Here is a 26,828-nt window from a genome sequence, read left to right on the forward strand (position 1 = left end):
CTTGAGTTTAATGTACAATTAACCAGTGTGCTGTAAGCCGTGCGTCGTGGAACGACCCTTACGAAACCCAAATAGTATCTGACTCAAAAGCTTATTCATCTGAAGGAAATTATAAAGCCTATCACTTTATCTATCACTTTCTCTAGCATCTTTGAAAAGATAGCTAGAATTGATATGGTCTCCTATCATAAAATTTAAGAAATCACCATTTTGACTAGATAGATCCAATAAATTAAAATTAAAAATGCCTCACAAGTTTTAATAAATTAAAACTGTTATGCCTCACAAGGTGGAAAGGGGTGGAGTTAATAGCGTAAAACTCCTTCCCATGTCTTATTTTGAGCTAAATACCAATCCTCAAAAGTGTAATGCACCTAATACAACAACTTTTTGAATTGCAGGAAATCACTATTCAGGATTTCCACTACTGTTTCTCCAATTTTTTTCAAACAATCCGTAAAACCTTGGCGTTTTCGGTAGAAAATTGGTACATGGCTCAGTGGGATCGGCAGAATCTTAAGTAGGACTTTTTTTCATTTTGTGTTTGGTTTTTAGGGATGCTCGAGTGATTTGCGGAAGTATTGCGTTCTCAAAATTCATAGAGCAGATTTACATTAAAAAAAGGTAAAGGTAAAGGATACGGCATTAGACTTTACAGTCCGTACCGGCGGTGCTGATCTCCGTTTCTTGGCCCTTCAGCCAGGAAGTGCAATGGGGGGTTGGGGGCCAGCCATCCAGTGCTTTCGCACACCCTTCCTGTTTACCTTCCCCAGATTTCTCCAGGTACCCATTTAGAGCTGGGTCGACTCTGGCTATGCTTACAGAGTCACGCCACTGACCCCCGTCCCAAACTGAAGAATTGGGTACACTGGGATTCGAACCCGCGTCCTCTCAGACAAGGGATCCTGTCAAATTCTAATGCTGTTTTGACCGAAGACAATTTTATTCATCAGCCCTTACTTTTTTACCCTTTTTAGGCCCCGCAATACACCCTACTAGGTTCAGGACGACCTGTCCCGAACCTAGTCCTGACCCCTGTCCTGAATCATTAGGGTTGATCTGTTTTTCGTATGGCCCTAGATTGTTGGCCAAAAAGAAAGATCTTTGGCAGTCTGTGACCCCTCATCTACAGAACGTGTCCAAGCCATTTGATCCTTTCTCTCGTTACAACCTTAGACAGTGGGATAGAACTACATTTTTCGTACAGATCACTGTTTGAAATACGATCAGTCAGACGGGTACCCAAAAGAATCCGTTGACAATTTCCCTGGGAAATATCTAACAAATCTTCCTCCGCTGTTTGAGCGCCTACGATTCAGGATCAGTCTTAACCAATATGATTTCTATAACTTTCAATGCTTCTACCAACTGAATCAAAGGCTTACTCATAATCTCTAAAACTAAGGGCCAAAGGGGTCTGATTGCCACAGATCTTGTGGCAATCTAAGAATGTGGATTTGGTCGGCGCATCCTTTCCCTTTCCTAAAACCGCACTGCTGTTCTCTTGAAAATTTGTCTACAGCAAAACTCGATCTACGACATCTCTAATTCTAAAAAGTATCATCATACTAAGTAATTTGCTTCCTACAGCAGCTAAATTAGTGCATCTATAATTACCAAATTTGGTGCATCCTTTCAACTTTCTAATGAAGCGGTTAACCTCAACTTGTCCTAAAATCACTAGGTTCTTCCCCTTTCCAAATATCATATTCATAATCTTCAGTAATTTATCTCTTAACATTACAACCACCACATGTTAAAAGACTCATTCACAACAACATCAGTACATGGTGCCACGTTACTTAAATAATCCAATTATTACTGTCTCTATTACTGTCCTCACAAAATAAATCTTCCTCCACTTCCAAAGTATCACAATCTTTTCCATTCTTTCCTGCATCATTTCCTGTAACTTTAGAATATATTCTCAAAATATTTACCTACCTCTCTTTACCTCTTTCCTTATAAGTGATGGAGGCCCCGTTGCTATCTTGAACTGAGACTAGTTTAAATTGCCTATTCTCGCTCAATTTTTTAACATTTCAATACCATATTTTACTATTATGTCAAACAGTTCGTGGTAACGAACTGTAGTGAGGAGCGACCCGGCTCAATAGTAACCAAAACTCCAAAAAAATTAATTTTGATATCAATAGCTACATCAAAAGAATTGCATTTTAATGCTGATTTTAATTATATAAGTTTAATCAAGTTTAGTCTTACCCATCAAAAGTTACGAGCCTGAAAAAATTTGCGTTATTTAAGAAAATAGGGGGAAATACCCCCTAAAAGTCGTAGAATCTTAACGAAAATGACACCATCAGATTCAGCGTATCAGAAAACCCAACTGTAGAAGTTTCAAGCTCCTATGTACAAAAATGTGGAATTTCGTATTTTTTGCCAGAAGACAAATCACGGGTGCGTGTTTGTTTTTTTTTTCTTTTTCCCAGGGGTCATCGTATCGACCAAGTGGTCCTAGAATGTCGCAAGAGGGCTCATTTTAACGGAAATGAAAATTTCTAGTGCCCTTTTTAAGTGACCGAAAAAATTGGAGGGCATCTAGGCCCCCTCCCACGCTCATTTTATCCCCAAAGTCAACAAATCAAAATTTTGAGAGAGCCATTTTGTTCAGCATAGTCGAAAACCATAATAACTATGTCTTTGGAGATGACTTACTCCCCCACAATCCCTGGGGGAGGGGCTGCAAGTTACAAACTTTGACCAGTGTTTACATATAGTAATGGTTATTGGGAAGTGTACAGACGTTTTCAGGGGGATTTTAATTTGTTTGGGGGTGGGGCTGAGGGGAGGGGGCTATGTTGGAGGATCTTTCCTTGGAGGAATCTGTCATGGGGGAAGAAAAATTCAATGAAAAGGGCGCAGGATTTTCTGGCATTACTATAAGAAAACAATGAAAAATAAATACGAAAACGTTTTTTTCAAATGAAAGGAAGGGGTAGCATTGAAACTTAAAACGAACAGAGATTATTACGCAAATAGGGGTTCTAAAAATACTTTAGCATAAAGGGCGAGGTATTTAGGAGGAGATAAATACCTCGCTCTTTATGCTAAAGTATTTTTAGTAATTTAAACTATTTATTCTACGGCCTTTCTGATTCAGGGGTCATTCTTAAAGAATTGGGACAAAACTTAAGATTTAGTGTAAAGAGCGAGGTATTAACGAGGGTACAAACCCCCTCGTATACATAATAAAAATATAAGATCATGAAAGTTTTTTACGTAAGTTAATTCTTAAGTTACGTATATTTTTTACTAATAAAAACATTCGTTAAAAATTAAAAGTTCTAGTTGCGTTCTTAAGTAACCGAAAAATTGGAGGGCAACTAGACCTCCTTCTCCACCCTTTATTTCTCAAAATCGTCTGATCGAAACTAAGAGAAAGCCATTTAGCCAAAAAAAGAATTAATATACAAATTTCATTTTAATAATTTATGTGAGGAGAGCCAAAACCAAACATGCATTAATTCAAAAACGTTCAGAAATTAAATAAAAAGAAACTAATTTTTTTAGCTGAAAGTAAGGAGCGACATTAAAACTTAAAACGATCAGAAATTACTCCGTGTATGAAATGGGTTGTCCCCTTCGCAATCCCTCGCTCTTTACGCTAAAGTTTGACTCTTTGCCACAATTCTATTTTTTAAAACAATTAAAAGCTTTAGCGTAAAGAGCGAGGGATTGCGAAGGGGACAACCCATTTCATACGGTGTAATTGGTGGAATAAAAATATAATGGTGGAATAAAAGTTTTAATGTCGCTCCTTACTTTCAGCTAAAAAAATTAGTTTTTTTTTATTTAATCATCTGACAGGATCCAGATATTCAGCGATTTTATCCATGGCCTTCACTTCACAGCTCCTTAATTCATATTCTAATGCTTGTCCTGCATTCCTTATATTCCTCTCATTTTCATATGATCTATCACTCAGATAATTCTTGCACAAGCCCTTCCGCTTCTCTTCTAAACTTGAAGCATTTTCACTAATATTCCTAGCTACGTTTTCCTCCCTAACTTTCCTCCTAAGACACCATGTGCTACTTCACAAACTGTTTCACAATAATTATTCCATCTATCTTCTGCATTTTCAAATTTTTGAATTTTCTAGTTTTAATATTCAACTGTTTCTGAGAAATTTCTCTCAAATTCTCATCCTGGATTCTAGCAACGTCATAAGTTCCCGAAAGGTAGTTATTCTTCCTAAATTTCAGCTTTAAGATTAACCCTGAATACTACTAGATGACAATCTTTTGTTTAACATTAGTTAAAACAATTCAATCATACAGCTCAACAAATAGCAATTCGAAAAGAATAAAACTCTACATGCGCAATTAAAACAAAAACGGAAGACACGATACCTCAATACATACAGGAGAGAAAACCTATTGCAGGAACAATAAAAGTGACCTATTCTTTCTTAAATCTTAAGAACTATGCGGCCGTACATGAAAACGGATAAAACCAACTACAAGAGCCTATTCTCGAATTCTGAAGTTAATAAAAATGGTTTGAAAATGAATTTTAGATTTTGGTTTAAATCTGGATCAAGCTCTAAGCTCAATTGTCTACGGTCTCTCCTAGCCCTGCCTTCGTTCCCATTCTTCCAAACATTAGCAAGTTTGCAAATATCAAACATAAAGTCTGGATGACATTAAGCAACGTATCAAAATAAATCTCATTTTTTAAAATAATATATAACCTCTAGATTCTATATCATTGACATGTGAAAACCAATGAAATAATTTTTTCGGCCATATGTTTGGATGTTTGGTACTTTTGGTATTATGAAATTGACTTACAAAAAGAGAAAAAAACAGAAAAGAGGCCTTTTCTTGGTCGACTGTATAATACTGGATAAAGCGGGTGGCTTTATCCAGTATTATACAGCATATTATTATAAAGCACATGGCGAATAATAAGGCAAGTGCTTTCTAAGAAAGACACAGATTCTTTAACATATTTGTTTCATAAAAATATGTTAAGGGCTCAAATCGGAGATAAAAATGAAACACAAGATTCGTCTGTCAGCTCAACAAATTTTGGGGACTTCTGTTGTGTTTGGCACTTATATTTTGCATGATTGTTGAACCTTCAATGCGGTCATCACTGCATACTTTCAAGATATGTTCGAAATATAAAAAATATATAATTTTTTTTTGTCATGAATCCATATAAATAAAAACAGACACTATATTCTGCAAAGCACTATGGCATGGCAAAAGACAGGGGAAAGGAAGATACAATTTCACTCGAATATAAGAATGAAGAAGGAAGACGAAACAGTAAAAAGAAAATTAAGAAAGCTGAAAGAGACACAAATAAGTGACAAATGATCTAGATTAAGAAAATAAATAAACAGCAAAAATTAAACAAGCTCCAACCCAAGAATGCAGAATGAAGAAGGAAGACGAAACAGTAAAAAGAAAATTAAGAAAGCTGAAAGAGACACAAATAAGTGACAAATGATCTAGATTAAGAAAATAAATAAACAGCAAAAATTAAACAAGCTCCAACCCAAGAAAAACTTACAAATGTCTTAAACGTGCAGATTGAGTGACACCCTCGAGCTGATTTAGCTAAAACATTCTAAAAGATATGATATGCAGTCAGAAGCTTGAAACCTGACCTTAGAAACGGAGTAAGAATGAGTTTGAATGACATTTTTTGTTACAAAGATAGTAATTATACTAATTGGAGATATAAGATTAAGAGTACTAAAAGACGCGGGGAGGTCGCTGTGGTGCTGAGAAAAAGTAAAAAATGTAGTTTAAAGAACATGGTGATTCTAGATCCAGTAACGGTTTAATTGCCAAACGATTACCTTCCCAAATAAGATTTCTTGGCGAGAAGGAAAAGTTGGTGTTTATATAATCGAAAATAAGAAACATAAGACTCAATAAAGCGATGAAAGAGCACTTTCACAATCAGCACAGGAAATTAAGCTGACGCTTTCTGAAGGAAAAATCCCGCATAATTTCATTTAGTCAAATCAATACGGTTTTTAAAAGCAGTATAATCATCAAAAAGAATGCCTAATAATCAGGTGGAATAATCCTTTAGTCTGCTAATAGAACCACCTGCAAAATAGACTTGAGATACGTGAGGGCAAACATAAGATACACGAGACCGACTCATGAGTCAGTGACTCAGGAAAAATTAGGAAACATTTGAGTGACACTGAACCGACTCAGAAACATATGTGGTAAGATAACTAGCACTAAAGCGTACAAGTACTCTCTCGAACGAATCTACTAAATTTCAACATGCTTCAGATCATTTTCTTCAAGAAGGACAAGTACTAAGTGTTGCTATACTTCTTCTCCAACGCGAAATGTGCTAAGGAAAATGTTTCCTAAAGCAGGAAAACACATAGAAATACGGCGCATACTTGGTTTTTCTTTAATTGTAAATAAAAATTAACGTGTAATTGAAATCTCGTTTATATTGTTGACACAACTAAGAAAAGGTGAATTTAACTTTATATGTTTGCAAAGTGATCGCTCTGTTGTCTTGTGGTTAATACTGTATAAGTTAAGTTCAGAATTTGAGAAAAGTTATCACTTCCAGATTTTGTGCGTCAATAGATATCTCGGGCAGTGAAAGGACGCTATCTATCCTACTCAGACATAGATGCCATTATGTTCCTAATGAAGATGGCTTTATTTAATGCTATTTTCATTGTGTAAAATTTTGCTTTAGTTTCGAATAACTAAAATAATATCAGTTTAAGTCGTCAGCACCAAAATCAACTTCAAACATTACTCACCAGGTCAGTATCAGTCCAAAATCGCCCTAAAATAATACACAGATTTTTATGGAACGCTTAACTACGTAACGACAAGTTTGGCACTAATGAACCGGAATTTGAATAGCTCGCTCCATTAGGATTAGCTACAAAGATTAAGGTAATTATAATTTTCCACTGCAGCTCCTTCACTTTCTTCTTCGATGTTGTTTCACTTAAAGATAATTATCCACGATTTTTTGATATTTGGAATTGATTAAGGGAACTAGGCGTTTTTAACTTTGTCAAATCCATAAATTTACACGGTTGCCACATGTCACACTATATAGTCATATGAACTCCATTTTGCTGTTGTCCACAGAGATAGAAAAAGGTATATAGGTCTAATTGTCTTTTTATCCTTCCATTACAAATATCAATTTTTTTTCGCCGAGGTTTTCGAGTACTGGATTAGTTCAATAGGCAAAAGATAAGAATACAATCTGATTCAGCGTTCATTCTGTATAAAATTACCAAAGGTGGACGGTGGACTGAGAGTGCTATTGAGTCCCAGCCCCCGCCTTTCCATTGCTGCCTGTGTAAAGTCAGAAACTATTTACAAAACTTGGTTGATCAGTTCTGTTCAGTTCATTCGGGTTTATTAATAAAAATAATTATAACAGTCATAACATACATAATCTCTCATCTCTTTGCGAAAAATGCATGTTGAGTCCCTTATCACCTCAAAAATAAATACGCACTATGGCTCTGCCACCTCTTCGCTACAAACATGGCCCCTACCAACAAAAACATCCTTACAAGTCCCCACCTTTTCATCCAGGAGCAAACCACTCCAATCCCCATACACACACAAAAATACTCAATAATGGCCAAAATCCCTTTTCTATTTAGATTCTTTATTCAATTTAAACTAATTCAAAACAAGATAATTTTTTATTCTCTTTTTGAAAGAACCAAGGGAGCTCCTACCTCTCAGTTCAAGCGGTAGGGTATTGTAAGCCTTAGCGCAGACGATGTCAGGCGAAAAATCTGACCTCATTGTTGGCGTATGTCGAATATGGATCTTTGCAGATAGTCTTGTAATTGGAAGATGTTGTTTGGCTACCAAACGGAATAGATTCCTAAAAGGCGGTGGAAGCAATCCAGAGAGGAATCTGAAAGCAAAAACCAAGCAGGAAAGCTCAAACAGTGATTTTAGCGAGATTTAATCTTCTGTGTATTTGATGATCTTCAAGGCTTGGAAAAAGATTGGAAAATCCTTTTTTCCAATTGATAGTATTTTGTATCTTGAATTAACTGTTAAAGTACTTACGACTGTGAAAATGAAATCGCATCATTTCAATTGGTTAAGTGGACAATTTGACAAGTATATATTTATGTATGTCTTAAAAATTTGGGAAAAAATCAACTTTTTTCCAGATATGCAGCTTTTGTTAAAAGTCACCAAAAAAAAAGAGAGAAAACAATTGTTCATGTTCGAATTTTACGAAAAATAAACGTTGTCAAATGTAACTAATTAGTTTCACTGTTGTATTTTACTTTGTCTTTTATTAGGTTGGGAATAAGTTACTAGAGATTATGAATATGATTTTTGAAAAAAGGGGAAGTACCTAGCGATTTTGGGAAACCCCTAATTAAGCCTCTGTATAAAAAAGGTGATAAGAGCGAGAGTGGTAATTACAGAAATATAAGCCTGGTTATTGTAGAAGGCAAATTACTTCGTATGATAATACTTTTTACACTTAAGATGTTGTAGACAAAGTTTTGAGAAAAGAACACAGCGGGTTTGGGAAGGGTAGTGGATGTGTCTACTAAATTTTCACTCTTAGATTGTTGATTGAAAAATACTTGAGTCATCAAACAGTTTCAGTCCTCAGTTTTATAGATTATGATCAAGTGTTTGATTTAGCTAAAAGAAGAGCTTTAGCAAAGGGTTTCTCCTTGTATGGTATACCAGATAAATACATTAAACACTGCTGCTGTCAAGGCAGGAATTGATGTTAGTAGCTGGTATTGTATTAAATCAGGAGTTGAGCAGGGTTGTGTTCTATCCCGTTTCTGTGGATCATTTTGATTGACTTTGTCTTAAGCAGCACAGCAAAGGCAATAAATGAGCGCGGAATTAAATGGGAAAGTAAAACTTTTCTGGACCTGGAATATGCTGATGATTTAAGCATCCTAGATTAAAGTGTTAGCAAAATGAATGAACTTTTAGAGGTTTTGCGATTTCAAGAGTACAAGAATAAGTTAGCAAATTAATGTTGAGAAGACTAAGTCGCTAAGGCTTGGAATAAGCGAAGATGAAAAGGTGATGCTAGGTAACGAAAAGATCGAACAAGTGGACAGCTTCAATTACCTAGGTAGTATTACTGGCAAAGACTCTGGGTGCAGTGAAAATGTTAAAATTAGAATAGCCAAGGCCCAAGGTGGACTTTGAAAGTTGATAAAAGTTTGAAGAATAAGAAGGTGAGTCTGCGAACCAAGATTAAAATATTGGAAGCTACAGTGATGACAGTGGTCAAGTGTGGTACTGAAGAAAGGCCATACTTCAAGTATAGCGGGGATATATATTTCGAACAGTAGGCTGTACGAAAAGTGTCGTTTAATCCCACTGTCTAGCAGGGGTGTAATTTACTATGGACTGGGGGGACTGACCCCTACAGATCCAAGTTTGCCCCCAGACCTCATTTTGCCCCCCCCCCCCGATGAAATTTAGTTTTTGCAAAAAACTTGTCAAAATTCAGATAAGCTTTTATCATTCAAGTATCCAGAAAAACAAGTCAGTTTTTTTAGTATAATTTTGCCTTATGATAATATAAGACTAATTTTTCAGTTTTCATTGTCGTTTCCACTTAATTTGGGAAAAATGGCTCCAACTTGCCCCTATATATATATATATATATATATATATATATATATATATATATATATATATATATATATATATATATATATATATATATATATATATATATATATATATATATATATATACTAGCTGTTGGGGTGGCCCTGTTTCCCCGTCGTCATTTATGTATCCCCATGTGCCCCCCGGCGTCCCCGTTGTAGTTGTGTCCCTGTGTCCCGGTCGTCATTTATATTCCCTATGTCCCGGTCGTCATTTGTGTCCTGGTGTCCCGGTCTGTAATTTCTCTTTGAGTGTCCCGGTCGTCATTTATATTCCCTGTGTCCCGGTCGTCATTTGTATCCCGGTTGTCCATGGGAAAAACAATCCGTATTCAGATTTATACCTCATTATTCTAATGATTGCCCTTGAGCTTTGTTGATGGATATTGCTAATCGAAAATTCCCCGTGTCGCGGTCGTCATTTATATATCCCTCTTGTGCCCCCCGCCGTAATTGTGTCCCTGTGTCCCGGTCGTCATTTATATTTTTTGTATCCCGGTCGTCATTTGTGTCCGGTGTCCGGGTCGTCATTTGTGTCCCGGTGTGCCGGTTGTCATTTGTGTCCCGGTGTCTCGGTCTGTAATTTTGTCAGTCGACAAACATGACGTGAGGTGACAAACAACTTCATGACGGCATAATGCTCAATTCTTATAATGACGTCAGTCGACAAACATGCATAACTTCAGTCAACACACAACACACAAACAACTTATATATATATATATATATATATATATATATATATATATATATATATATATATATATATATATATATATATATATATATATATATAGATAGATACTAGCAGTTGGGGTGGCGCTTTGCACCACCCCAACACCTTGTTGGTGGGGGCGCTTCATGCCCCCAAGCCCCCCCCCCTCGTGCGTAAGTCGTTACGTGCCATATTAGTTACGCGCCATTGTAGTTGTGTCCCTGTGTCCCACCTGTTAGTATATATATATATATATATATATATATATATATATATATATATATATATATATATATATATATATATATATATATATATATATATATATATATATATATATATATATGTTTTTAACTACGTAAAACTTGCGAATATACAACATTCTTTGCTGTCCTATTGTCTGTGCATATAAATAGATTGTCAGGTTTACCGATTCTTGAACATGCAACATATAATTGTCCATGGGAAAAATAATCCGTATTCAGGTCTATACCTCATTATTCTAATGATTGCCCTAGAGCTTTGTTGATGGTGATTGCTAATCGAACATTCCCTGTGTCCCCGTCTTCATTTATATATCCCCACTGTGCCCCCGGCTTCTCCGTTGTAGTTGTGTCCCTGTGTCCCGGTCGTCATTTATATTCCCTGTGTCCCGGTGTCCCGGTCGTCATTTGTGTCCCGGTGTCCCGGTCTAACATGCATACATACAACTTATTTTTATATATATATATAGATATAGTTTCTTTTATAGTTTTTTCTTTTTTAGTTTTTCTTTTTTAGTTTTTTAGCTTTTTTAGTTTTGTAGCTTTTTTAGTTTTTTTTTCTTTTTAGTTTTTTACCTTTTTTATTTTTTTCCTTTTTTTAGTTTTTTCTTTTTAGGTTTTTTCTTTTTTTTAGCTTTTTTAGTTTTTTTTAGCTTTTTTTAGTTTAAGTTTTTTACCTTTTTTTTATTTTTTTTAGTTTTTTTCTTTTTAGTTTTTTTGTTTTTTATTGTCTTTTTTTCATTTTTTAGTTTTTTTTTCTTTTTTTAGTTTTTTAGCTTTTTAAGTTTTTTAGTTTTTTGTAGTTTTTTTCTCTTTATTTTTTTAGGTTTTTACCTTTTTTTACTTTTTTATATTTTTTTACTTTTCTTTTTCTTCTTTATTTTTTAGACGTCATATGCGGACAAACAAACAAACATATGCGGACAAACTTGTAACTTTGTAGCTGTTGGGGTGGCGCTTCGCGCCAACAAGCCCCCCCCCCACGCGCGCGTTAGTCGTCACGCGCCATTGTAGTTGTGTCCCTGTGTCCCACCTGTTAATATATATATATATATATATATATATATATATATATATATATATATATATATATATATATATATATATATATATATATATATATATACATACATATATATATATATATATATATATATATATATATATATATATATATATATATATATATATATATATATATATATATATATATATATATATATATATATATATATATATATATATATATATATATATATATATATATATATATATATATATATATATATATATATATATATATATATATATATATATATATATATATATATATATATATATATATATATATATATATATATATATATATATATATATATATATATATATATATATATATATATATATATATATATATATATATATATATATATATATATATATATATATGTTTTAACTACGTAAAACTTGCGAATAAACAACATTCTTCGCTGTCCCATTGTCTGTGCATATAAATAGATTGTCAGGTTTACCGACTCTTGAACATGCAACATATAATTGTCCATGGGAAAAACAATCCGTATTCAGATCTGTACCTCATTATTCTAATGATTGCCCGTGAGCTTTGTTGATGGTGATTGCTAATTGAACATTCCCTGTGTCCCCGTCGTCATTTATATATCCCCCTGTGTCCCCTGGCGTCCCCGTTGTAGTTGTGTCCATGTGCCCCGGTGTCCCAGTCTATAATTTCTCTTCGAGTGTCCCGCTCGTCATTTATATTCCCTGTGTCCCGGTGTCCCGGTCGTCATTTGTGTCTCGGTCTGTAATTTCTCTTCGAACATTCCCTGTGTCTCGGTCGTCATTTATATATCCCCTCTGTCCCCCCCGGCGTCCCCGTTGAAGTTGTGTCCCTGTGTCCCGGTCATTATTTATATTTCCTGTGTCCCGGTCGTTATTTGTTTCCCGGTGTCCCGGTCGTTATTTGTTTCCCGGTGTCCCAGTCTGTAATTTCTCTTTGAATGTCCCGGTCGTCATTTATATCCCCTGTGTCCCGGTGTCCCTGTCGTCATTTGTGTTCCGGTGTCCAACAGACACAACTCAGTCAACAGACACACACAAACAACTTATTTTTAAATATATAGATTTGTACCACCGCCGAGCCAGGTGCTAGAGAACAAAAGAGTAGTACCTGCAGCAACTGCCACACTTCTGATCATGCTTATAGACTAAATAATAAATACATATTTACGCATTATATAAATACCCTGACGCTAAACTTTCTAAATCGCAGTTTGGTGAGAGTGGGCTACTGACGCATTCTCGAGGGAAATTTAACGGCAGATCAGTCGATGCTGTTGAATTTCGTCTTCTTCCAAAAATATGAAAAAAACTTTGTTTTCTTAAAGAGTTAAAGAGGCTGCGTCCCAAAGTCGAACCTTAAAACGTACAGGAATTAGGAGAGACAGTTGGGGGGCTGCCACCCCCAAACCTTCCGCTTTTAAAGACTCTTTTGTACAGGTTTTTTGTTGTGGGGGGACTTCATTGTTACTAATTACTAGTTTCGGCGCAATGGTTCTCCTGTCCTCTTGTGCTTAACATTTTCGAAGTTATTCCATTATTCATTCATTTCAATTTTTTGTTAAGTAAAAGAGGGCCTTTCCGAAGCCAAGAGCGGGGGGTTAGGGGGGCGGCAGCCACCCACAACCAAAAAACTGTACAAAAGAGTCTTTAAAAGCGGGGGGTTGGGGGGCGGCAGCCCCCCAACTGCCTCTCCTAATTCCTGTACGCTTTAAGGTTCGACTTTGGGACGCAGCCTCTTTAACTCTTTAAGAAAACGAAGTTTTTTCATATTATTTCTGTACGTTTTTCTACAATCCATGGTGGATGTAATTTAATAATTCCTGTACTCCTCGTACAGGAATTAGGAGAGGAAGTTGGGTGGCTGTCACCCCCAACCCCCCCCCCCCCCGCTTTTAAATCATTGTATAAAACAGAAAAAAAAAATAGATAGAATGACCGAAATGTTTCTTTTGCTCATAAGAAGCTAATATTCTGTTATCTCTCAAATGATAAGCAGTCCAGGTGTTATCAAAATTATACACTTTTATTTTGATCTTGTGAAAAAAAAACCGCCCGATAAGGGACTTGAACCATTGACTTAAGGATTTAAAGTCCCACCGATCGTAGCTCTTATGGGAAAATGAGTTTTTCTAAGCTAGAAAATCGGGGGGTTAAGATTTTCCGACGAAACTTTCATGGGCACTTACTCGGAGAATTCCGCGTCGAATGAGTCTTCGTACACCCAGATCCGATGTCGGCTGTGACCTGTAGGCGTCGAGGAAAAAAAGAAAATGAACATTAAGTGGCTATGCGTGGTTTCTGGAAAACAGGGAAGGAGTTATCGGATCGAGCTGAAATTCCGTGGATAAGCTCCTGGGCCCTAAGGGACCTTAACTTGTGAATTTCAGCCCGATCGTACAACGTTAAAGGGGGGCTGGGGTTGACGGGTCGAAACTTTCGGCCAGATTTTCCCCATGAAGGAAATGTCGGAGGGGGATGAAATTTGGCAGGTTTCTTAGTTGGAGCTCGGGCTACGAAATGCAGCCCTCCCCATCCCTCTGCGACCACTGGAACCGAAGATCGCTTAACATTGTCGTGGTTCGCCTCTTTAAAGAGGCACGAGTGTGCCTCCTTGATAAAGTGTCGTATTTCGAATTTGAATTTAAAGTTTTGCTATGGGAATGAGACATTCGAAATCAATAAGAAATTGAAGTGATCGCTTTCCTATGAAATCTAAATAGCAAAACTATGCTCGTGTATACTTTTTCCGGCAAGCCTCTCAATACTTACATCAGAAGGAGAAGTTTGAAAACAAGTATTCTTTTTACCAGGAAAGGGGCCATATTTTTTCTTCAATCGCGGTAAAAATTTGTATTTTTTATAAATTGACTATCTTTTAGGGGGTTTGTAGTTCTCCTTTGTCCGACTTTTTGGGGATCACTTTATGAAAAGAACCTCAAATCGTCGTTTAGACTTCTTGCTCCAGAATCACCAGCTGTTTCTTGATACAAAAATAACCATTGTAAAATTAAAGCATTATGATTTTTATTTAAGGCTACTGAAATTTAAATATAAGTATTTAATTTGTATTGTATTCTGCAAAATTGAGTTTTTAACATTAGTGGTATAGGGTTTGGCAGCTAAAGACAAAGAGAGCCTGGTTTTATTGATTTTTTCTGTAGTTGATATGTATTACGATCCAAATTTTTATTTTAATGTCCAAGTCAAATCCTGCTGATTCAGGCTTATTTTATGGATATTCTATTTCATGAAACCTTTCATCTTCTTTAGAAGATCAAGTTACGGCTTTCTGAAATTACAGAAGGCAAAAGATTAGATTTGAAATAACATTGCTGTTCACATAGTAACTTTTTTCTAAGTCTATTAACGAATTTGATTCAAAAAACAGAGGACAAACTAGAAAAATTTTCTTATAATTTGCCGAATATAGTGTAAAATTTTGTCTGTACGTTGTTAGATAGGTAAGAGTTAAGATGCTTTGATATTCTATGTCGAACCTTTTACTTTGCCTTTAGGCTTATGTTCTATCTGCAATTATGTTAGGTTAATTTTCTTTAGTCCTATGGCCATGATTAAATAAAAAACAGGTTTTTTTTAACTGATAATAAGGAGCGACACTAAAACTTAAGACGAACAGAAAATATTCCGTATATGAAAGGGGCTGTCCCCTTCTCAATGCCCCGCTCTTTACGCCAAAGTTTTTATTGTTTTAAGAAGAATAGTTGTGAGAAAGAGTCAAATTTTAGCGTAAAGAATGAGGCGTTGAAGAGGGGACAGACCCTTTCGTATACGGAATTATTTCTGTTCGTCTTAAGTTTTAATGTCGCTCCTTACTTTCAGTTAAAAGAATTTGTTTTTTTGTTTAATATCTGAACGTTTTTGAATTAATGCAGGTTTTGATTTTGGCTCACCGTACATGAATAATTGAAACGAAATTCGCATATCAATTTTACTTTTTTGGCTAAATGGCTTTCTCAAAGTTTTGATTGGACGATTTTGAGAAAAAGGAGGCGAGGAGGGGCCCTAATGGCCCTCCGTTTTTTTGTTACTTAAAAAGGCCACTAGAACTTCTAATTTTATTTACGAATGTTTTTGTTAGTAATAAATATACATAATTTACAAATTAACTTACATAACGAACTTTTATATTTGTATATTTTTATTACGTCTATGAGGGAGTTTGTCCCCTCGTCTATACCTCGCTCTTTACGCTCAAGGTTGAATTTCATTCCAACTCTTTATGAATGACACCTGAATCGGAAAGGCCGTTTTATTAGAATAAATAGTTCTTTTGAAATTAATAAGAAATACTTCAGCGTTAAAGAGTGATGTAATGAGGAGGGGATGAACCCCCTCGTATACGTAATAATTTCTGGTCGCTTTAAGTTTTAATGTTGCTCTTACTTTCAGTTGATGAAACTTGTTTTTTTAAATATAATTTCTGAATGTTTTTGAGTTAATGCAGGTTTTGATTTTGGCTCACCGTACATGAATAATTAAATAAAATATGCATATTAATTTTAGTTTCTTGGCTAAATGGGTTTCTCAAAGTTTTGATCAGACAATTTTGAGAAAAAAGGAGTGAGGAGGGGGCCAATTTGCCCTCCAATTTTTTTGGCTACTTAAAAAGGCCACTAGAGCTTTTAATTTTATTTACCTACGTTTTCATTAGTAATAAATATATGTAACTTACTAATTAACTTTCGTAACGAATTTCCATATTCGTATATTTTTATTAAGTATATGAGGGGGTCACCCCCTCGTCAGTACCTCGCTCTTTGCACTAAAGTTCCGATTTCGTTCCAATTCTTTAAGAATGACCTCTGAATCACAAAGGCCATTGAATTAGAATATATAGTTCTTTTGAAATTACTAAAAATGCTTTAGCATAAAGAGCGAGGCATTGAGGAGGGGACGAGCCCCTTATTATACGTAGTAATTTTTGTTCATTTTAGGTTTTAGTGTTGCTTTAGCTTTCAGTCGAAAAACTTTGTTGAAAGCTTTCAGTTGAAAAACTTGAACAGTTTTGAAAAAAACTCCTTTTTTTATTTAATTTCTCATTGTTTTTTTTAAATAATGCTGTAAAATTTAGCGCCCCCTTCATAGAAATTCCATAAATTCCTCATTGAAAGATCCCCTCACGTAACTACCTCCCCCCGACCCCCTTACCACCAGGAAAAATTCCCCCCTGAAAACATCATAATACTTCCGAATATCCATACTATATGTAAATAATGGGCAAAGTTCATAAATTGCAGCCCTTCCCCCGGGACTGTGGGGGATTAAGTAATCCTCAAAGACATAGTTATTAGATTTTTAGGCCTAATTGCACTCCAATTTTTTTGGTCACTTAAAAAGGGACCTAGAACTTTTACTTTCCGTTAAAATGAGCCCTCTCGAGACATTTATAGGACCACTGGGTCGATACGATAATCCCTGGGGAAAAGAAAAAAAACAGCAACAAAAAAAAAACGAATAAACACGCATGCGTGATCTTTCTTCAAGCAAAAATTCCACATTTTTGTAGATAGGAGCTTGAAACCTCCACGGTAGTGTTCTCTGATACACTGAATCTGACGGTGGGATTTTCATTAAGATTCTATGACTTTTAAGGGGGTGTTTCCTCCTTTTTTCTAAAATAAGGCAAATTTTCTGAGGCTCGTAACTTTTGATGGGTAAAACTAAACCTGACGAAACCTAATATATTTAAAATCAGCATACAAATATAATTCTTTTTATGTGTATGTTGGTATCAAAATTCCGTTTTTAGAGTTTTGGTTAAAATTGAGCTGGGTCGCTCGTTGAACAGTTCGTTACTACGAAGTATTTAATTTCAACATAAGATAAAAATGCCGAGATTTACTTATGTCTATCATCTTTTTTTTTAAATCTGCCTTGTATTTATTTCCTCTTTGAAAAATGTGTTAAAAATGTATGAAATAGGTAAATTTCCTTTTCTTTAAATGGAAGATTAGATAATTTTTTCAGAAAAAGTCTAAGCAACATCATAATTTTTGTTTTTGAATTGACAGTTCTGAAATAAATGAATCCAGTAATACCAGTATCTTGTCCTTTTGATAAAAAATTATAGCTGTAGCCTTTTTTCATAATCGTGTGTTTCACGGGGAACGAAGCCTTTCCCTGGGTTCCCACTGATGCGATTCCACGCAAAAACGGCCGTTTTTGTATGAACCAGCGAATTTTTTTCCATTTTTGCTGCAAGTTTAGACGGCATGACAATTCAGCGGCTTTGTTGAAATATTTCTACTGAGCCGCTGAAAATTGCATCCGTTATTCTGAATTGAAAGCTTCTAGAATCATAAATTACAAGTAACTGAACAACTAATCATGTTTATCAGAAATTTTCCATCAATTTTTGACAAAGAGCATGAGGATCAGGTCCTTTTCAGCCAAGATTTTAATCCTTAGCACCAGGGGGATATTTCCAGGGAAATGAACAAGATAAGAATTGTGCACAAGATAAGAATTGTATTTTTAATCAGGCATAGCTACTGCTACTACTACTACTACTGCTAACAACTTACTGCAGCACCATGCTGCTTGAGGCCAACACATCTACGCACGCTCCTCCGTCATTCCCATCTAATCAAAGTCACCCTCTTTACACCCTCAAGGAAGTTCCCATTTCCCTTGAATCTTTCTTTTTGACATCCTGCCACGCCAACCCCGGACGTCTTGCTTTCCGTTTTGCCCTATACGGTTGGCCAAAAAGGACAATCTTTGGCAATCTTTCATCTTTCATCCGCAGGACGTGCAATAGCCATCTCAACCTAGCCTGGCTAGGCTAATACAGGTTAGCCCTTTGGATATTGTCCTTGGCCTCTAAAGCGTAATTTTGTCTATTCCTATGCATTTGCTGTTTAATTATCTCATAATATTTTTACTCTTTTAACGGCTGCAGTGAACTGTTTCTGTATGAACATTTTTATGATTTTCCAGCATCCGCTATTCGTGAGCTGTTTTACGTTAAAAATAATCGCATCGGTGGGAACCACGGGTCAATTGGACACGCTGTAGGAAAATAATTTGATTTTCTTGGTTGTCTTAATAATAATAATAATAATTAATTTTTAACCTGCTACAAAACAACAAACACAAGTGGAGTACTAGGAAAAAAGAAACCCCTAAGAAACTTCAAAATACATTGCACAATCATCGACGGAAAAACAATCTAATTAACGGGTGAAAACAAACCAGAGAGAATTATCAGCAGTATTATCAGTTTAGACTGATAGAACTATCTTTTGGCGTTTGGGCATATATAATTCATTATAATTCTATAATGACGGGATATCAGAATTTCAAAATGGGATTTGTCATGGAGGTCGGTACATTTTGCATTGTAGTTGTGAGTTCCAATACTTTAGACGGTTTTAAAATAATCCAAGCTAAATAATATTAGTTTAACAATATTAGTTTGACAGAAGCGTTTTACGTTAATTTGAAAACAGGACTGGAAACGGTCAGCTAAAATGTTTCCACTCAACAAAAAAAACTTATTATTTTCCAGGGAATCCAAATGATCTTATAGATCAGAGGATCGTTTAACCAACTTGCTCAGCTTACCATTTAAGTCAATATTTAAAGTATCTTCAACTTCGTTTATATGTTTTGTTTCCAAAATTACCTTTTTGAAATGATTAGACATAGACAAGCACTGAATTTTTACGGTTTTTTCATTTTCAGATTGATAACAAGAAATGAACTTATCTTGGCAAATTGGAAGCAGTCGCCGTAGGCGTGTGCTTCTGGTTGATATCTTCTCCATTTGCTTTGGAATTGGTGCCTGGGTGGCAGTAAATGGACTTTGGGTAGAACTTCCACTGCTTGTATCTGCTCTCCCGGAAGGTTGGAATCTACCGTCATATTTGTCGATTATTATCCAAATTGCAAATATCGGGCCCATAGTATGGAGTGTTATGAGAAGCTACTCAAGAAACTTGAAAGAAGGGCCAGGGATTTACACAGTGCTGACTGTGGGAGTTTTGGCTAGTCTTCTTTTGGTGTTTTTGTGGAAAGAAACGTCAGTGATTTTTGGTGTAGAACATAGCACGGCTTTGCTGTCTCTTGTATTTATACTGGCAATTGTTGACTGCACAAGCTCGGTTTTATTCATTCCTTTTATGGCTGTTTTTCGACAGACATACTTAACATCTTATTTAGTTGGCGAGGGACTCAGTGGACTACTTCCGAGTTTGGTAGCATTGGTTCAAGGTGTAGGTGGTAATCCAACATGTGTAAATGTTACTGTGAATGGTACAACAATTATACAGCCATATTACAAAGATCCTCTTTTCAGTGTTGAAGTATTTTTCGCTATATTATTTGGTATGATGTGTGCCAGTCTGGCTGCATTTGTTTCTCTTAACTTCGTGCCAGCTTGCAAAAAAGAAAAGGTGAAAAATCTTGAAAAATTAGAAGTTCGATACTCAGAAGCACCGAGCTCAAATTCCACCTCCCCGGTTCCTGAGGATGATGAAGAACTTCAGAGAAGAGCCATTTCGAGAAGAACCTATTTTGTTTTATTAGCTGCTCAGGCGTGGGTCTGCTGTTTAAGCAATGGAGCTTTACCAAGCATACAATCATTTGCATGCTTACCTTATGGCAACACAGCCTATCATTTGGCGGTGACACTTTCTTCAATGGCAAATCCTTTAGCATGTGGTATTGCATTTATATCCCCCAAATGGCGTGGAAATATTGTCAGTGGCTGTTTCATCGTCGGTACGGCAACCTCGATTTTTATTATAGCCATGGCTGCCATGAGCCCGTTCCCACTCCTCGTTGGCACAACTGGAGGTGAATTTATTACGGTAAGTCAATTATTTTACGCTTAATTTGCTCATTTACTTTTGCACAGTTCTCTGAGGAGCTCCCTCCGTCTGCTTCTAACAAATTTGAATACTCCTCAAACTTTAGGGAGGAGTATAAGCTGCAAACATAGGTTTTGTGGAAATCTTAAGAAGTTACTGGGGAAGTAATGAATTTCTTGCATCATGGGATAACATTATCATCGTGACCTCCAAACTTTGTACAAATCTGCTTACATAGCGCCCTTCACCTGATAAACAATCGTCATGCAGACATTTATGCCAAAAAAACCATGTTTGGACTTAAACAATAAATAGGAAAAGCTAAAAAGAAACTAAACGTAAAAGAAAATACTACCATCTTGCCTAAAAACTCAAAAAGTGTAGCCTATATTCCTTAATTTAGTAAGATTACCTGGCAGCAACCTTATTTTTTCCAGCTAGAGTAATTTGATAAAAATCACTTGTCTTGCTAAATATTAAGGAAAATCAAAGAGAAAATTAAATATTAAGGAAAATATAAGGAAACATCAAATTACAAAATAATTTCTCTTCTTGCAGCAGAACTAGGCAGTTTCCGCCTCATCTGGCATCTGAAATTTAGATGTTACGTAGAGTTTTATTTAACCAAAATGACCCACGCATCCATCCTTCTGCTGCATCTATTGGTGGAAGCAGTTCCAAGTCTGAAACGAGATGAAGAATCTGCCCTATATGCATGGTTTAAGAAAGCTACTAGTAGAATTAAGAAAGCTATGAAAAAAACACATCTATGGGTGATAATGGGTAGACAGGGAACGATGTAGATGTGTAGGAGGTATAATTTTCTACTGAAAGACGAGGGTCAATTTTTAAAAGTGTTGATGGGTAACTGTACATGAGTGCAGAGTACAGAGGAAAAATCGGGTTAAGATAGGTGTCACGATTAATAGATTTCATCCAAACGGAGCATGAATGAGTAGTAGTGGGTAAATGTCACTCATGAGCAAAGCAGGATAACAAAGTACAGAGCAGAGGTACAAGGGGAGTAGATATTGACAGTGAATGAGAATAGAATACTCTAGGGGTTTATTTCGAGGATAGTTACGATTTAGTAAGTTACATTTTAATGGGGCCAAAACACTTGCGAGTTGAGGACTATGATTTCTCAAAGAACTACTTTTCAACTGGTACTAGGCCTAATCACTTGTCTTCAAGGCTTATCTCATTTGGCTCAGCCAGATCCAAATTTCCTCAGGGACACGTACCGCCATCTTCCTTTGAGGTCGAAATCATAAGCGTGTGAACTTGGGCGTCTTTTACCGCAGATTCAATGACAATAAAATCCTAGCACCCTTAGTTGATTTTCCTGAATAACTTGACTTGATAGACCACCAACCGTTTCCTAGATCTGCCTAACTCAACCAACTAGTCGACATCGTTCAACTTCTTCAGAACTTGGCGCGGTTCTTTCCACCTTACCTTCAGCTTGCTGCTGCATTCAAGTATAAGGATGATGACCTCTATTTCCTCCTTGAGATCGCGCTGGACCCCCTCTTATACGGGACAATTTCTGTTTCTTTCAAGTTTTTATGTCGATCTTTGTTTTCCTTTTTAAGTTAGTTTTTTTTTCTGTTTGAAATGGTATTCAGAGGCGTCCTAAACACGAGGAAAGTTTTTTCCTTCCTCAGCTTCCTGGCCTTTATGCCTGAACTTGGTATATCTATAAGAGGGAGTTGGTAATGTTTAACTGTCTATTAAGCATGGTGAAACAGGACTAACTTAAATATGAGGGGGCTATGTCCCCTCCCCAGCCCTTTGCTCCACAGATGAATTTTTCATCATGGTATTTCAAATTACATAAACTGCCGTTTCATGCAAAAAAAGAAAAAGTTTTCTGAAATAATTGGGGTAACTGTCATCCACTCACTGCTTCTGTCGTATGCTTATTATTATCCACCAAATGAAGGGATATTAAGGGTTAAGTCTCCCAACTGTTCGAGTAAGTTCGAGTAAGTTGCATTTGTAAAACTTAATTACAGCTGTAATAATAGTGTAATTTCAACTTCACTCACTTATTGACATGTTATATCTCCTTTATATTTCTTCACTTTGAGAAGGGTTCACAAAGACTGAGAAAAATACCTTCATTCGGTCAAGGGCGGATCAAGAGCAAAATCTTAGGGGGGAGGGGGGCTATGTGACATGGGAACCAACAAGCAAAATCTTTGGGAGAATGTGACAAGGGTAAATTAACAAATTTATTTTTTAAAAAGAATGGAAAACAGAAAAAAACAAGGAATGAGGGCGACAGAAAAAATATTCGGGGGATCCTCCCTGGCCCCCTGGATCCGCCAGTGAATTCGGTGCATTGGAAGTATTTGAGCTTCCTTTTACGAGACAAAAAAAATCCACTCCCGAACTTGTGTTACACACGTTACCTTTTGGAAGTCCTGTTAGGTTCAGGGAAGTCTTGTCTGGTAAAGTCAAAAGTTAAGAAATTAACAGAGTTTTTTGTGAACACTTTATGACTCTTATGACTGAAGATATCATACCAATTAATTGTAATGTTGTTTAGTTTCTATTGTTGAATAGAACTAAATGAATACACCATCCCTGGACAAAATAGCCTTTGAAACTGGGACACAACATAAATGACTTTCACATAGTTCAGAACCGACTGACTAGATCAGAATTTTTGCTCGACGGTATTTTATCCCTATTTTAGCCCAAATTGATGTTTTGCAGCACAAAATGACAGAAATCATTACTTTGCTATCACGTAATATTTTGTTTTTTACTTTAAAAGAGGATTGCAACTATAAATTTTCTTGTGAATGAGCCTCCTTCCGACATATGACGACGACTTGCTCGTCACGATCACTCCTTGAGAAAAGAAAAATAATAAAAAAGAAACAAACAGTGAAAGAAACATTTATGACCTCCCTTCTTGAGATAAATAGGAAATTTTATACTTTTTTGATGGGCTCGGGAAGCCTGTGTTTCAAGGTCCTTTGTTATATTGAAATTATTGGTGTAACCTTCATCCAAAGCTATTCAAGGGGGAGGGGGGGCAACTCGGGCATCTACCCCGTTCCATTACTGAGGGCTATGCGCTTTGATCAAATTTTTCACTTGGATTCAGCCTTTGTTGCTTTTGTTTGAGTCGGGAGGAGGTCCTGTAATTAATTTGTCCCCGGGCACCACCAACCCTAGGAGCGGCTTTGCCTTCACCGAGGCCTTTTTTTCAAAAGTTATACTCATTTTATTATGTTCTCAAATTTTGATAGATAAAGTTGAACTCAATTAATCTTCAAAATAAAAGAGCAGTAAAAAAAAAGTGTCATGGTATGTACTCAAAATTCTTGTTTCTGGAAATTTGGTTTGTGTTAACAAGGGTATCTATTTGCTTACCATGTCATACGGTAAATGGTTTCAACTGGATATGTTAGACTGTCCTACTGGTTTGCTCGTGGAGAGGATTCTGGCAAATGGTAGAAGGATATGATACGAGATTTTCATAAAACTTGGCGTATAGACCTTTAGGGGCTATCCCGTCAAATCCACATGCTGATTTTTTTTCAGTCAAAAGTTTAGCTCATGCATAGAAACTAATAAATAAACCATGACTATACACCATGGCTTTTTGAGATTGGCTTTGCTTGTCCCTGTAGATTTTTCAAAATGGTATCCATGAGCGAGATATTTCACCAGGGCCATCTTTGATTCGTTCAAATAAAGATTAAGAAACACGTTATTTTCAAGTAAAAGTTCAAAAGGTGCATATGGTTCTTTTGCAGCTATAGCTGAAAATTAAGCCAAGAATTGAAAACCGTTTGATTTCTGTATGATTCAAATTTAATTTATTGTAATATTTAAATTTTATGTTCTGGAACTAAAAAATCATTGCGCGTATTTTTATTGCAGGTGGTCTCTTGGATTGTATTTGTTGGTACTTTATCTTACGTCAAGATCCAGATTGCAACAAGACTCCGAGAGCAAGGAAATGGAGCATTGTTCTGGTTTGGAGTAGCAACTCAAGTTGGATCCTTTCTTGGCTCTATTGTGATGTTTGTCTGTGTTAATGTTTTTGTGTTATTCCAATCGTATTATCCATGTTCCTAGACCGTTTGCTCAGCTATTTATTGTTCGTAGGATTGTATAAAAAGCGGAACATGCGGAACATTGATTTTAATTCATACAAGCTCAGCGGTCCTTGTAATAAAATTGCCACACCAACAGTATGGGATAGTGATAAAAGAGGGTTTCGCCACCTTAACATGGGTTAAGAAGAAATTAAAAAAATTCTGTTGTCACTGATAGCACAGTAGCTCCCAGCAGAATTATAAAAATTCAAAGCCAACTCTATTAGGCCTTTTTTTTGTTTGAATTTCAATTAAATAGCTGATTGTATTTGAATCAATCCTGAAATTTTCTGAGAGCTTATAGACTTTTTTGTCTCTATCAACAGTGTTTATTATGTCAGTTATCGCCAGCTTGTTATGTGGAACGTAAGCTAGATGCAAAAAATGTACACAAAAAAAAACCATTGTGGCCTTTTGGTAAAATGAACTCTTTGTTCGGCCTAATGTAGAGCAGAATGAAAATGAACATAAATAAGGTTTTATTTGTGTTGTTAAAGTCAACTTTGTAACCCTGCACGTTTATTGCGTTGGCTATCTTTTCTCCCAGAATTGACCTCAAATTTGTATACGTATCTCATAATTTTTGGAATGTCATTGAGGGACGTATGTGAATATCTGACTGAAATTTTGAAGAATAATTTCTTTTCTGAAGTTGTCTTAAAAAATCCATTTTCTCTTGTTTTTTTTTACTATAGAGAAGCGGGAGACTCTAGACGAAGCTCATTATAGAGACTTGTACCTGCTGTACCCTTTCGATAAAGGGGACTTTTGTTCTCCTATTCTGCAAAAATCAGATAAATGAATACAACTCATGTTTTTATTCGATTTTCTATTACTAATTTTACGATTCTGCTAGGTAATGGCATTGGTTGCCTTTCTCCTATAATTGACTTTAGGTTTCCTGTACTAGACTTCAATAATCTTTGGATTGTTGTTGAGAACATTTTCTGATTTTTGCTGTTCTGGAAAAACTCACTTTTAATTATTTGTTGGCTAAAGAGAGGTAGCCAGTCCCTATATCATACATAGTAATTTTATTAAAAAAAAGTTCTTGAAGTCAAAATACTGGCATAACAATACACATGGTATTTTATTTTTGCTTTATATTCAGCTCTGCGATGTACCTGGGTAACGTTAAACGTCGTCGGTTGGTTTTGCTTTTTTTTCACAGACGAACTAGGGTTTCCTCTCACATCTGTTTTCTATTTATTTTATTGAAGCACATACCAGGAGACTAATCAGAGAAAAAAAAAACAGGAGCCAACGGTACATTGGACGGCCTAATGAAATTACAAAGCTACTTAAACCTAAAAGTAAATATGGTTTTTATTTATCTCCTGTTCTTTAATTTTCTCTAAACTGGGACAAAGAACAAAAGACTCAAGTTTCCAAAGGGATGCAACAGGCATATTTAGTACATTTTCATTGACTAGCCTTTTCGTTTTAACCTAGAGATATTTGACAATCCAGAAAAATAGTATAAAAACAAAGAAATTCGCTTACAGTCAGAAGATTTCCTCTTGGATAAATTAAACAATATGAATTAAACTCAATTCAAGCTTTTTGGAATTTTTTTTTCTAACTTTTGGGTAACGGTGGATTGGCAATAGTAATAGCAGTTGTCAATTATTATTGCATCGAAGCCCTAACGAAAAATTTTGACTCCTCGTCAGTTTCTTTTTTTCTTTGCCAAAGGATAATAATACATGCACAGAATCACGGTCCGTAAATATTTGCCTCTGACTACTTAGCTGTTCTTTGATTTCAGCTTGGAATATGAGTTAGCTAATGTTCCAAAGTTGTGTTTTTCGTGCAACTTTTTATTTTATGCTCACTACTCTTAGTTTTTAGCACTGAATATTTTGTACAGTTTTGAGACATTTAGTAAAGTTATTTTAATCGGGTGATTTTTTTCAGCAATGTTGCTAGATTGTTCTTCAGTAACTCCAGGGTTTTTATTACCATTTTTTTCTATTAAAAAATGGGTAAAAAAACACAACATCGAAATTTCCATGTAATACTAATAAAAAAAAACTAAACATTAACTCTTAATATCAAAATAGGTCCCGACGCATATTAGCGTGTTTGGGACGACCCAAAAAAACACATGATTACTAAATCTCAGCAATTTAATTTTGAACTATTCAA

At 35.7% G+C, this 26,828-nt stretch overlaps 1 protein-coding gene across 5 annotated transcripts in view; it reads left to right on the forward strand.

The window, feature by feature from the left end:
- Positions 1-26,584, forward strand: part of LOC136033719 (solute carrier family 52, riboflavin transporter, member 3-B-like) — a 117,813-nt gene extending 91,229 nt beyond the window's left edge. For 2 of the 5 annotated variants that reach the window (XM_065714605.1, XM_065714604.1), the window contains 2 exons: positions 19,433-20,559; positions 24,463-26,584. In XM_065714605.1, coding sequence (XP_065570677.1) covers positions 19,447-20,559; positions 24,463-24,660 — 1,311 coding nt within the window. In that variant the 5' untranslated portion in view covers positions 19,433-19,446 and the 3' untranslated portion in view covers positions 24,661-26,584. Of the gene's footprint in view, positions 1-6,643; positions 6,921-15,162; positions 15,187-19,432; positions 20,560-24,462 lie in introns of those variants that run through there. The other 3 variants (XM_065714607.1, XM_065714606.1, XM_065714608.1) reach the window with 3 other exon arrangements.
- Positions 26,585-26,828: the final 244 nt, after the last annotated feature.

This window comes from Artemia franciscana, chromosome 12, assembly GCF_032884065.1.
Source record: "Artemia franciscana chromosome 12, ASM3288406v1, whole genome shotgun sequence".
Classification (NCBI taxonomy): domain Eukaryota; kingdom Metazoa; phylum Arthropoda; class Branchiopoda; order Anostraca; family Artemiidae; genus Artemia; species Artemia franciscana.